The sequence below is a fragment of the Limulus polyphemus genome, unplaced genomic scaffold, assembly GCF_000517525.1.
Source record: "Limulus polyphemus unplaced genomic scaffold, Limulus_polyphemus-2.1.2 Scaffold2568, whole genome shotgun sequence".
NCBI classification, from domain to species: domain Eukaryota; kingdom Metazoa; phylum Arthropoda; class Merostomata; order Xiphosura; family Limulidae; genus Limulus; species Limulus polyphemus.
This window is the reverse complement of record NW_013668178.1, coordinates 34,821-48,091: the sequence shown is the minus strand read 5'-3', so window position 1 is coordinate 48,091 and position 13,271 is coordinate 34,821. Positions and strand designations below refer to the sequence as shown.

The 13,271-nt window shown below is 33.1% G+C and overlaps 1 protein-coding gene across 4 annotated transcripts in view; it reads left to right on the top strand.

Moving 5' to 3' along the window:
• LOC106467322 (nucleoporin NUP53-like) overlaps positions 1–13,271 on the top strand; it is a 57,292-nt gene that overhangs the window by 19,213 nt on the left and 24,808 nt on the right. For all 4 annotated transcript variants that reach the window (XR_002612397.1, XM_022395487.1, XM_013927667.2 and 1 more), the window contains 2 exons: positions 2,968–3,007; positions 7,031–7,139. Coding sequence is in view for 3 of the 4 variants with exons in the window: in XM_022395487.1 (XP_022251195.1) it covers positions 2,968–3,007; positions 7,031–7,139 (149 nt within the window). In the remaining variant the exon portion in view is untranslated. The remainder of the gene's footprint in view (positions 1–2,967; positions 3,008–7,030; positions 7,140–13,271) is intronic.

Sequence of the window (13,271 nt, the reverse complement as noted above, 5' to 3'; positions counted from 1 at the left end):
ATCTAAAATTGACGAGATGATTCTACAATGCCCCAAAGGATCAACGAAGCGAAAGGAAGATGTACTAGATAGTAATTAAATTATAAGTATATCAATTCATGTGAATATTTCATTTTTTCTGAAAGGGTGGTGTCTATTTACTTGTGACCACGCTGTGTATGGTGACAGAGATCAAATTAATGCAAAAACAAAGCATATCTCATAAAAATTCCACCTATATGCATAAACTGGCATACCATGCATGCTATATACCCTATTTTTATTTATTCATGTCTATGTTTTAGCAGGAGTACTTTCACCTCACACAATTCAGTCTCTATCAGTCAGGGTTTTTTGCTTTTTCTGTCACTGTTTCTTGCATGTCTAACAATAGCCAGCTGAAAATTGGCAAGGGCAGCTCCATGCTAGCCTCACCTGGAACAGGTTGTCTGAATCAGAATGAGTAGGCAACTTGTGTGTGAATTTTTTATTGTCTTGACTGCTCTCCCGAACCTGAAGATAGTACACTCTAATCAAAAATGAAATGAGTGAAATTTATGTAAAGCTGAATAATTACCTGTATCAAGATGTACTTTATTGACAAGAAGGATCACCCAAACTGTATGTGGTACAATAATGTGTGTGAGTGACTTAAATATCAATGGTTGACCAAGAAAATACTAATACAACATTCAGGTATGGTGTTGCAATGATAATGTTGCATCTGATAATGAAATTTTTAAGTGTAGAACTAGTTTTTCTGACGTTTTTTGGACACCCTCTATGAATGATGTCACATTGAGACTGATGGAATGTGTGTGTATGTTCTGTTTATTAATAAATAAGTAGAAAAATATGAAGGTGTTAAAACAAAATAAATTACGAATTTAGAGTGAAAAAATTATTTTTAAAAACTATGGTAATAATTTATTAACTTGGTGACATTTCGAGCAAATGCTCTTTTTCAAGCCAGAAACAAGTCTGTCAGTTAATGACAATTACAGGAAAATTTTAAAATAAAATAATACACAAAACAGAATGTAATGTGAGATAGAACTATGAGAATTAAACAAAATAGTAAAACATTATAATAAAGCTGGTGCTTAAAAAACAGTAATAAAAATTATTAGAAATATAGAACAACTTTACACAGCAAAGAAAGAAATAACTTAAACATTTTAAGATAATAAAAGAAGGGTATTAAAAATATATATAAAAAGCTGAACCGTTCATTAATATCCAAAGGACTTAAACAGCTCAGTTGAAAAATTATTTATTTTTCAATAGTGGTTCTATTACCATAGTTTTAAAGATGATTTTTTCTCTAAAAGTCTGATTTGTACTGTTTATTAGTGTTACTCCTGTGCATGCTTCAAACTATTAACTTTGCCTTGTAAGTGATTGAAACATTGACATTAGACTGATGTTACTGCATTTCTTGAATCAAAATACTCTGTGTTTAATAAAAGTTTTGAATCCTTTAGTTCAGCAGTAGTTTCAGCCATTTTAATCACCTAGAGGTCACTGCAATAACACTCATCAATAATAAAAAGAAGACTACTAATGAATAAAAGAGAGAAACAGTTACTTGTATAAAGTAACAAATCATGGATTTAAAACTGGTAAAATCATACATACCTAACAGTTCATTTCACAGTGTTTGAAGATACCTACCAAAATTCCTGTTAAACATAGGAGGGTGCTAGTAAATCATTGTTTGAAATATTACAGTTTTATAGAAAAGTAGTAACAGACATTTTGCAACCAATCACATTTTTAACTGTATGCAAATAACTTAGTTATATTATTGACAGTGGCCATTGGTATTCATGCAGGGGTGAATTCAGAGGTTGTTAATCATGTAAGGTGGACGTAGAAGGCTTATTGGGTTTTAGGGGGGATAAGGGGCTCCCATCCTCAGATCTGCCAATGTTGTGAACCCCAAAATTTAAAAATATACTTTGAAATTCATGAAAAATGTTTGGAGAAGTTCTGGAATTATTCTTGAATTATTTCTGCTGAAAGTGTTGGAACCATTTTGATTGCATGTGGCTCTCTTCCTAAAACCATAGCCAATATACTTTTGAATATATGCTGGACCTTTGATATTCAGGCTTGTACTCCGTATTTTTAGTTTGGGTGTATTAAAAATTAGTATAAAAAGTTAACTGTATGTAAGAATCACAGATTTTACACATTCACATCATGATCATACCCTCATCTGACTAGGAAGTAAAATACCAGTTTACCAGTAGTCTCTAAATGAACATTTCAACACAGCTTTCAGAAGCCACATATGACTTGGTCCTTAAGCGTTACTTTAAGTGAGAGCTTGAAACAAGATGACAGCCATGAGCTTGTTACTACTCATGCTGATCTCCTTTTTTATATTGGGTATTGAGATATTACTTTATTTTGTTAATAATTGTGTTGTTTAACTTTTTGAATAAAGAATACTATTTATATCAGAACAAGTCTGTTTTTGTGTTTTTTAGCTGTTTAATAATGTAATCTTTTTCATAATGTAATTACTGAGTATAGTACATGTACAAGTAAGCCATTGTTGCATACAGCTGTTAGTCTGAACTTAGTCAATGAAAGCTTTGGCATTTATACAACACGATGAAAAGCATTATGCATCTTTTAGTAGGATAGTGAATATAAAGACACATAATGACTGTCAAGTATAGAAGCACATGCATATTTATCTATTGTATCTTTATCCTATGCCAGACTTTAACATTTTTCCATTCAGTGATTAACATAAATTAATTTTTATCCCTGCAACATCAACAAGGTTGAATCACTAAAATCAGAACTTGTTCACAGCAAAAGTTGCTGTTATTGTACTTTTAAATTAATTATTCAGTCTAGCAGATCTCTCATTCAACATTAATACAGTATTAATTTTTTTTATAATTATATGAAATCTGTGGATGTATAAAGCTCTGTTATTCAGTGTATTTAATTCTGATGTATTTTTTATAGGTTCCTTGCACTTCTTTATTCAGTTCTCCTTCTCCAGAAGGTAGGTTTAACCATTTTATTTAGTTGAAATTGTTTTATGCTCTTGGTATTTTTGGCTACATAATTTTATTTTGATTCTGTGGTTTAATTTGATAACTTAAAATATTAATTTTGAAGAAGAAATATATTCACATACATTCATACATACATAAAGTATTTCCCAAAGTGAAATGCTTATCAAGCCTAATCTTGAGCCTGTTGGCGAGTTTGCTAGTTTAAATTGTGTTTTTGATTATAGTGAAATAATAGTACAGTTTAAATTATCTTGATGAGAATTAATATAAGGGTTAGGTTATTTGGTGACCAGAAAAATGATTAGTGGACAGTAAACATCGAGATATAGAGTGGAATTGATAGATTTTAGAAATGATAAAAGTGGTTAGAAATAAAAAGTTCTGTTGTAAACAATATTGATAAAAAGTATTTACATTTGTACAGCTCAGGGCATGAAATTAAAATTTGAGCAAAATAATTCAGATAATTTAAGTTATTTTATGTAAGAAGATTTAAGTGTGGAAAGTTTACATAATCCAAACTTGAGTTTTGATTATGTGTAAATTATTTTGTTTTATTTGCTTTTAAAATTTGTTTATGTAAAAAAAAAGTTTATTTTTAGATGTTTGTACTCAATATTTTTGCTTACATATATATGATATATACTGTACAGTGAACCCCTGTTACTCGAGACATCAACAATCTGAATTATTCATGTAAAAAAATGATAACAACTGAAAATGTAATCAGTAATCCTTATATTTACATACCAACTCTAAATGGCTATTTCATATAAGAAACATGCATTTTGCATGGAAACATGATTTTGCTAGAATCAAATATGGGTCAATCAAAACAGGAAATTAGGTGATAATTACTGACCATAAACACTTGCACTTACAAAGGGTGTTGGTTTATGACAACATTTCTGAGAAAATCCTTCACAATAGGGCTGGGCAATTAACCAATAAATCAAAACTGCCCATGAACAGTCACTACATTGCTTAATGTTACATAAAGTAATCGATTAATTGAAGTTACAATTAAATTGATTGATTAATATACTATATGAAATTAGCTTTTCCAATTATTACTGTTTTCAGTTATTCCAACAATCGATTAATCTTCTTTCCTTGGGTGGATCAACGTATTTAAATAAACATGGCATCAAAATATATTTCATAAATCAAATTTTGAACTATATAAGTTTGAATTTCTTAATTTTAAAAGAAAATATTTAAATAAATTCTTAAACTCTCCTTGTTTGTGATATTTGTTCCCTCTGACTTGAACATCCACTATTTTTTCATCACCCCTCTCTGAGGTGCTGATGTGCTAATTCTCTCTGACATTTGTTATTATATCATATATAACCAATAGAAAGACAAAGGTTTAATTTAGCAACTGACATATAATGATACGTTGTTCTCAGTAGAAATCTTTAGCTATTTCGTGTACAGATTTAAAGTTTCTATCACCAAATTTGGATTGAGTAGCTAAGAGAATTATTTTAAGGCACTTATGCCTTAGTTAGAAAGCCAATTAAATTATATTAGTTATAAAACATTGTTTGCTTTGTGCAGGTTATTATATTGTCTTTTTATGTGAATTCTTCAAACAAACAAAAAGTAGGCTTAAGTTCCATTGGTTGGCCAACAGCAAAAGAACAAGACCAAATGTAAGTAGTGAATTCCTTGTTTTTTATGTGTATTTTTTATTTGTTGTTATAAAAGTAACTAAAATGTAAAAATTAGAAACTTGTTAGATTAGATAAGATAATAAAAAGAATTACAATTTCTGCATAAGATATACTCAATATGGTAACTTGATCTATATGTTCCCAAGTGATTTATAGCTTGTATTGTGGGATTATTAGTCAGACATAGTTTAAAGGACAATAAAGCCATAAAATTAAGTAGAATTGGACATAGAATGTTATGAGCTTTAAGCTGTTTAGGATAAAGAATTGTAGTTTTCTGTGAAAATCGTCAGTCATTCTAGGAAGAAAAAAAAGGGTTGGTCAAGCTAGAGCAAATAAAATATAAAAGTTTAATGAAAAAAACATTTGATATAGAGGTTAAGCAAATGAAATTTGAAAACTGATATGAGAAAAAGTATTTTTAATCTTAACATGAAAATTATTTTGTAATGTATACTAAAAGCTGTCAAGTTTTTGAAGATACCTGTACCACACTAAAAGTTATAGTATGGATACTTTAATGGTTTCCTAGTGGTTATTAGGTCTGTCAAAATGACTGAACCCATATGGAAAGAGTTAAACAAATTTACGATGAAATTACTGTTTCCAGTTATGACTGTTTTTTCATTATTCCAATAATTGATTAATCAAAATTATGATTAAATCAATACTCAGAAAAATAACTAATTGAAATTAGTTGTTGTAATTATTACTGTTTTTGATTGACTATCCAAGTAATCAAAATATTACTATTATGTTTGTTTGTTGTTAAGTACAAAATTACATAATGGGCTGTCTCTCTACTGGTGAGTATCAAAATCCAATTTTAACGTTATAAGTTTTTTGTTACCTCAAGTTTGTTCAGATTTGGGCCAGCATAGCTTGGTGATTCAAGAGTCTTGGATTTCATTCCCATTGCCACCAAATTTGTTCACCATGACTTTGTTTTGGCAAAGCTACTAAGGCTATCTGCTAATGTCATTATGAACTGCTGACTGGAGGGAAGACAACTGATTGACAGCACCATCCACTAACTCTGGCTACTTAAACATTAAATAAAGTGTAAATGTACTATTTCTTTTATTTTGTTTTATAACAGATAAAGCAAAGTTTTAGTGAAAAACCTTTGATATTTATTTACGAGGTTTCAGAGATTACACAAATTTTGTCATTTTCAGATGCAAAAAAAGTATTTTAACCTTAAATTAAAAATCACTTTGCACTTAGAGCAGTCAATACTCTGACTCCATATATTAATGCACACATTTTTAGTAAAATATTCTTATTTTTTTGTATACAAAAGATTAGGAATGTTTACTAAAAGCTTTAAAATGTTCATAAAGATACACAAAATATGGTAAAGGTTATATTATTTAAGCTCTGATCTTTGGGGTCACGTGGCCAGTGTAATCCACTGAGGCAGTAATGAAAGGGTTAATGTCTGAGTTTGCATTCATATATGACGTGAATTGATATTGATAGTTGCAATTCAAGCATTTAGGAAATATATTTTATTTTTCAAAACTAGGTTTAATGTTACAGTAAATAACTAAATATTTGTAAAATTATGTTAAAAGAAAATAAATTTCACACTATGGAAGTTATAGAAATGAAAATTGTGTGTGAAGTTTAAGAAATACAAGTGTAATACATCAAAAGCTGTTGTAATCACCTTTTAAAAGTTGCTGTGGTTTGGATTGTGAAATAATAAGTAGGTTATTATAAACTAGATCTAGGTTTATTTTCAATTTGGGCCATTGTTGTTTTGCCTATATGGAATATGTCCATAGTTTTAGTTGGAAATCAACATTCTCTAACTTATTTCTAAAAGGGTAATTTAACTGCCACATACCTCAAGCAGCTGGAGAATGAAAATTATTCAGGCTATACCATCCAAAGACATATCTGTTAAGTTGACAAATACATTGCCTATAGATTTCTGTGATATGGGTCTGTTGAAAAGTGCTTTGGTCATGACATTTTTGTGTTTGAGCCTTTGGCAATAAAAGCTATGCTGAAGACTAATTTCAAAATGTATGGTCATCAGATAGAGCATGACCTTGCATTGTGACTTGGTGAAGTTCTAAAATCATTTTCATATAGCATACTCAACCTCTGTATGTATATGTGTATATTTAATGTGTTATATAGACACACACACATATTTTGAAGATAAGAATCAGGGTATCTTAAAATACAATATTTTTTGTATGTTCTATACGGGCAATAAACTTGACTGACACCAGAAAGTTTAATGTAAAAGAGTTTAAAACATTTTTTTTAACAGATGGATACATTTTTTGATAGAGAAATTCATGATTTTTGTTACAGGTCAAATACAAAATACCAGAGTACTGACACCTACTAAGTGCATGAATCAAGGTCAAGCCAGCAAGCTTTTAACATCACCAGCACAGATAGATCCATTTTATACCCAAGGGTAAAGTATTTCTTTGCTCTCATACTGACGTATGATTCTCCAAAGATTGTGTAATTCTTTTTTTTTTTTTTTGTTTGTTTGTTTTTCAATTTCAATTTGTTTGTACTGAATTAACTAATTGTAGTTTCAGTTTTGGGACTGACATAGTAAGGTGAGATTATTTTAGTGATTTTGTATATATATAATTCTTCTTTACGTCTAGAATGACATATATTATTTTTTTGTGTTATGAAATGGTCCTCTTTTATTGAACAAACATGAAATTATAAAAATTTATTAGTGGATGTTGAAATCAGTAAACAGAATAGCAGAAATCAAATTGTGTGTATCAGTTTTTTTAACTTGAAATATGAAGAGTAATGTTTTATTTACCTCAGATTCCATGCGTTTAACCTTTTGGTTGGTAACATATATTTTCATTAAGCATCAAAAGCTTATTGATGACTTATTAGATTTCATTTATTAGAAAATTTTATTTGCATTGGAGGAATATCTGATAACACTTCTTAACCATCTCTTTTTTTATATATAGATTTAAAGCAAATCTATTTGATGTTTTCACACAACCTACTGTTTATTCTAAGAACTTAGGAGTGAAATTAAAGAAGAATTTACAGCAATTTGTCAACTGCACCATATATGTTATATCTAATGCCATTTAGGCATTTTGTCCCTTATCAAGGCTCCTCAGGCCAGTTTGGATATAATACAGTAGTAAGATGCTTAAAAATATAATAATGCAGGATTGTTTATCATTTCACAATGCTATTTACAAAATATCTACTTAACACATCTCTATTTGATTTAAAGTAAACTTTATATCTTATACTATTTGCCAAATTGTAAGTTTTTTTTACAGAATTTTAATTTTATGAAGAAATAAGTAGAATGTAAAATAAAAATTTACATTTTTGAATATTTTTTCTCTTTTATTTGTAACTCACTTAATTAGCTTTGACTTTCAAATTTTACCAAGTATTTTCTAATACATTTATTTCCATCACCGGAGTATCATTAGATGATACTGTTGTTTTCCTGATGGCCTAGCAATAAGCTAGAGGGCTTTTAAAACTAGAATTTCTGGCTGTATACTGTCTTATTGATTTTCCATGTTGTGTTTTTCTCAGCTGGCCATTTTGGTACTTTCTTTTTAAACAGTCTTATTGCATCTGAATATCAATGATGACCTTTCATAGTTGCTGTTTTCACCATATTAGTACAGAGGAAGTTGATATCCTGCCAGTAGAAGTGTGCTAGATTTGATATAAGGGCTTCCCTTACAGGCTTGTTAGCTTCCTAGTTTAGTCTTTCACATATAAGTAGGAGATGGTCTTACTCTGCTGTTGCTTTGCTTTCTGTTGTCAATATGGGGACCAACCACTGAATTTTAAGCTGTACTAACTGTGAACAAGTGGCAAATATTATGTTGGTAGCACTATCTATTTACAGTTTATTGCTGCCAGCAATTCAGGGGAGAGCTTGCTTTATAGCTTTCAGCTCCATCTTTGTGGTGCTTGTGGGAAGCTCCAATGTTCCACCAGCCTTATGCAGAATGTTGTTACTCCATGAAATGATGAATGCCCAAATAGCTTTTTCAATATTTTTGTAGTAGGAGCCATTGTGACATGATGACAGGTGACTATCCACCAGGGTCTTTAAATTCTCTGCTTTACCCTCTGCTCAATCTCTAAATTTTCTGTCTAGACTGATTTCTAGAGGTACCAGTGGTGCAAGATTTCTATTCCACATGCAGGTATCTGAGATCCATTGGTAATCAATTATTTAAATGGTGGATGTATAGCACTTGCCCACTCATGTCTTGTTCTGAGACAACTTATAGGTATTCCTCTGCTTGGTTGGCATCTGAATGGTTGTTGTGTCCCAGTTGAAAGAGTAGTGGCTCGATGATAGAATGCATGGCCTTTACACTGCAAAATTCTAGTCAGAATTTTGCTTTTAAGTACTGTTGGTGCTTTGTGATGCTGCTGGGGTGTAATGGAGATGGCTGAAGTACATCCCATGTTTTGTAACTTTTCAATCTCATGTAGGTGCATAAGCAGGTGACATTCTTAGTTCTATTTCCTGTTGTGCATTTTAGTGCATCGATGCCTTTGGTAATTCTGGTTATCATGTTGTTAATGTGGTTGGTGAAGTCTATCAAAAGTTAACCCCCAAGTACTTCAGAGTTTCTTCCAAATGAATGGTACTGCCTGTAAAGGATAGTGATGGCTTGTCTTCATCATTGTGTCTGTAGTTGAGTGTGCATAACATAACTTTGGTAGAATTGATAACCATTTATATGTCATTATCTCACTGTTTCAGCTTTGTGAAAACCTCTGCTGTACATCAAGATATCAACAAAGGTTTGCACACAACATGTATTTAGTCTGTGAAGGTAGGCTAACTGCATGGTGTAGATGTTGAAAAGGGTTGGTGAGAGTGATGATCCTTGAGGCAAGCTAGTATTAATGGTGACCTCATCTGACTTTCTGGTTCCATGCATCATTATGCATCTTCTGGTAGTTAATGCAGCTATGACCAATGTTACACTGGGCATCTGTACTCTGTCATAGGCATCAGATCTAAAGCTACTGCCAGGGTGTTCTGACCATCTTTAAAGCTTTCCCATATATCAGCTGTAAACTCAGCAACACTGATTCCATGAAAATAACCACCTATTGATGAGGATAACAGTTATTTGGTTTGATAGGCAAGCCTTATTTCTACAGCTTTCCAGGATTTTGATGACGATTTGATGGCCTTTCTAAGAATTAGTAACTAGATATTTCCATGTTGTTTTTAAACCCTCTGGTAACAACAGTATGTCAGTCTACTAAGTATGTATATATGGCACTCTGGTGCTGCTTGCAGATCTAAGTTGTGTTGGCTATCAATTCCCATATTCCAGATATTCATTCACTGTAATGTTGCATGCAATTAGACCCCAGGTGGTTTAACAGTGGGACTGAAATTATCAACAGATTAGTCTGTCTCAGACTTTATGCCTTATACGTGAACTGAATTAAACTCGGTAACTCTAACATTATATCTCTAATTAATATAATAAAATGAAATTTGGTAAACTTTTAGTAAACATTACAAGTATATTATACACAAAAATCAGAATTTTCATTAAAGTATTTGTACAAAAGATTTATCAGTGAATTTACATCCATGTGTTTTCTAATTTAGTCACTGCTGTCTTTCCTTTTTTTTAGTTGAGAATCACAATTTAAATTGCATTATCTACTCTCCTTTTTCAAATTTTTTGTTTTTGACTTTGTGAATTATGCACTCATAATTGTGGGTGGTCATGAATACTACCGCTGTTGCTGCTACAGCAGATTTTACATTTGTGGGGACAAAAACACAGTTGGCAGCTACGTTCTGTTGAGAATCATACCATTTTTGGCAACATTCTGTATAACCTGTTGAGTAGCCTGTCATACCAGCACCTAGATGTGTCTGAATGGGTGGATGTGACTTAGGACAGTTTGTTTTTTCCCTCCAAAATGGGCTTTTCTTTTATGTGTTGTTCTGGGAGTTTTTACCTAGGCCTCCGTTGCCCTTTGTAGCCATTGCTTCTTCTGGTATGTTAATATTTGTCTTTGTCTCCTTTTTTCTTTGATTTTACTCATGCTCTCTTTGGTGTTTCCTTCATACCTAGATAATGGAGTTCATGCTCATTGTTTTGGGGTACTCTTGCATTTGGGGGTCGGTATGCTTTGTCCCCCTGTATATGTTGACCTATCATGTTTTTGCTTTTATTGTTCCACCTACCATTAATTTGCCTCACACCTTTTGGATTTTTTTTTCTTCCAATGGGGTTCAGCCCCTGATGCTTCAGTTGCTTCCTACATATGAACTTTCCCATTCATTTATTATGTTATCCATTATTGTCTGTATCTTATCCTCCTTTTATCCTTCGCCTTTTGGGTTGGGATGATCCTATAGTTTCATTCTTTGATTTTCTGTTGGTCATAGTTGTTTTCTTTTTGCTACAGTGGCATGCATTTCCACTTCAGCCTCACTTTACAGATGTGGCTGCTCTGTAGTTGGGTTCTTCTAGGTTGGGATCCTGTTTTCTTTAGGGTTCTTTTACCCTCCTCTTCTTTACGTGCATAGTGCATGGCATTTTTTTTCTATCACAAGGTGTTGAGTGGCTTCCTGCCTACTTGGGGACTAGGGTTGTTATAGGTTTTTCACTCCCATTTTGTGGATGACGTAGGTCGTTGTGTCGGATAGACATCTCCATATTCCTATTTTTCCCATCATTCAGACATTTTTCTTTATTTTGTTCTTCATGGGGTTGTGTGTGTGTGTGTGTTGTTTAGGGGGTTTTTATTTGGCCTTGCCTCAACTCCCTCTGTGTTCAGCCAAGAGATCTAGACCTTTGCTTGCCTGCTTCCTTTTCTGAGCTTAGTATACACTTTGCCAGGAATGGCTGGATACTTACAGCTTTCTCAGTGGCCATATCTACTCTCCATACTCAGTTTCTTCTTTGGGAAGCTGCCTGTATGAGTTGGTTCGTCACGGTGGGGATTTCATTCATCACACCAGTCAATTTCTAGTTTTCTTCTTACGTTTTTCATCTTGATTCTCAATTCTTGGTTAGGCCCATCCTTCTCCCCTTCGGTTTAGAGTTCTAGTATGTTCTTTAGGCAACTTCTCATTTTCTCCCTTTCCTTATTGCTTGTGAAGTTCTCTCTCATGTGGGGACATGGGCTTTTCTCGCAGCCCTCATTCCTCTTAGTCAGGCCAATATGTGCCATCCTCTGTGGATTTTTGAATCACCAGATGCTGTCTTGTTCAAAATCCCTTGGATGATCCTCTTACCCTTTCCCCTCACTAACAATCTGTATTGACTGTTAGTGGGATAGGACCACTATTGTTGTGTGTGTTCCTTTTCCTACTCCCCATCCAGCTTGCCACTTTTTTTGGATGCTTCTTTTTCCATTTTGGGAGCATTTCTCGATACATGGGAGATTTGGAAGTGGGGAACTCTTTTTATACTCTCCATATCACTGTCTTGACACTTCTTGCTGTTCTTTAGATAGTATTTCCTTTCTTACTGGCTCTTTAGGTGTTAGTTGATTAATTCCATCCAATGGTAGCTCTGATTTTCCAAATAAGGTATCGCAGTCATACATTGCACTGTATCCAGTGCTGCAAGCCTCCAGACTGTCCAATGCATTTTTGTCCCCCCTTTTCTACTCATTCAGTATAGGAGTCCTTGCTGCTGGGGTGGAGGATTTTGGGGGGCCAATCCTCCTAAATGAAGCACAATTCCACTCAGTTGAAAATAGGGCAGTGGCATTCTACTGGTGTTGATGGTGTGACACCCTTCCTACCACAGACCTGATGTACAGTTCCAGGTGTTGATCACTCCACTATGGTTAAGTCAGGTGTTGGTCGGAGATGATCCAGCCACATAAGTCCTCGTGTGTTTGGCTTGTACCCTCCTTCTACTGTAGACTGGATGATAAATTCCCAATGCTGCCAGGTTTTGAACTGTAGATAAATCCCCAAATTGAGGTACTTCTTCATCTTCCTACAGTCCTCTGGATGTCCATTCCCAGTAGATCTAGTGTTAGTTGGGTGTATTCTATAGGAGGATCATCTTCTCACCAGCCCTCTACCAGTTTAGTGTGGGATTCTAGCTTTTTGTAAGAAGAGGTAAGATATCATATCAGAAGTTAACATTTTCCTAAACTGATATTGTATTTCCAAATAGATACTTTCCTCTGCTCAAGTTTTCCACCCATTCTCCCTACTTTCAGTGTATTGGTTGACTTGGTCATGGTCAATCTCAAAGTGATTAACAGGTGCATTATTAGGGAGGGAGCTAGTTATGATAAGGATAGTGTCACACTCGATTATTTGCATGTAGATATAGAGAAAGAAGTGGGGGTTACAAAGCTAGTGGCAAGCAAAAACTTTGCACCAATAGAGGACAGTACTAATCAAGAAAGCTTTTTGTGAGAGGAGGAAAGTATCTATTTGAAAATACATTTTCAGTTTAGGAAAATGTTAACATTTCTGCTTTTCGATGCCATTTTTCTGATTGGTCAGCAACAGGAAGAATTGTCCGTATTTATATATATATATTAGGTTGTCAAGAAATTAATGTCA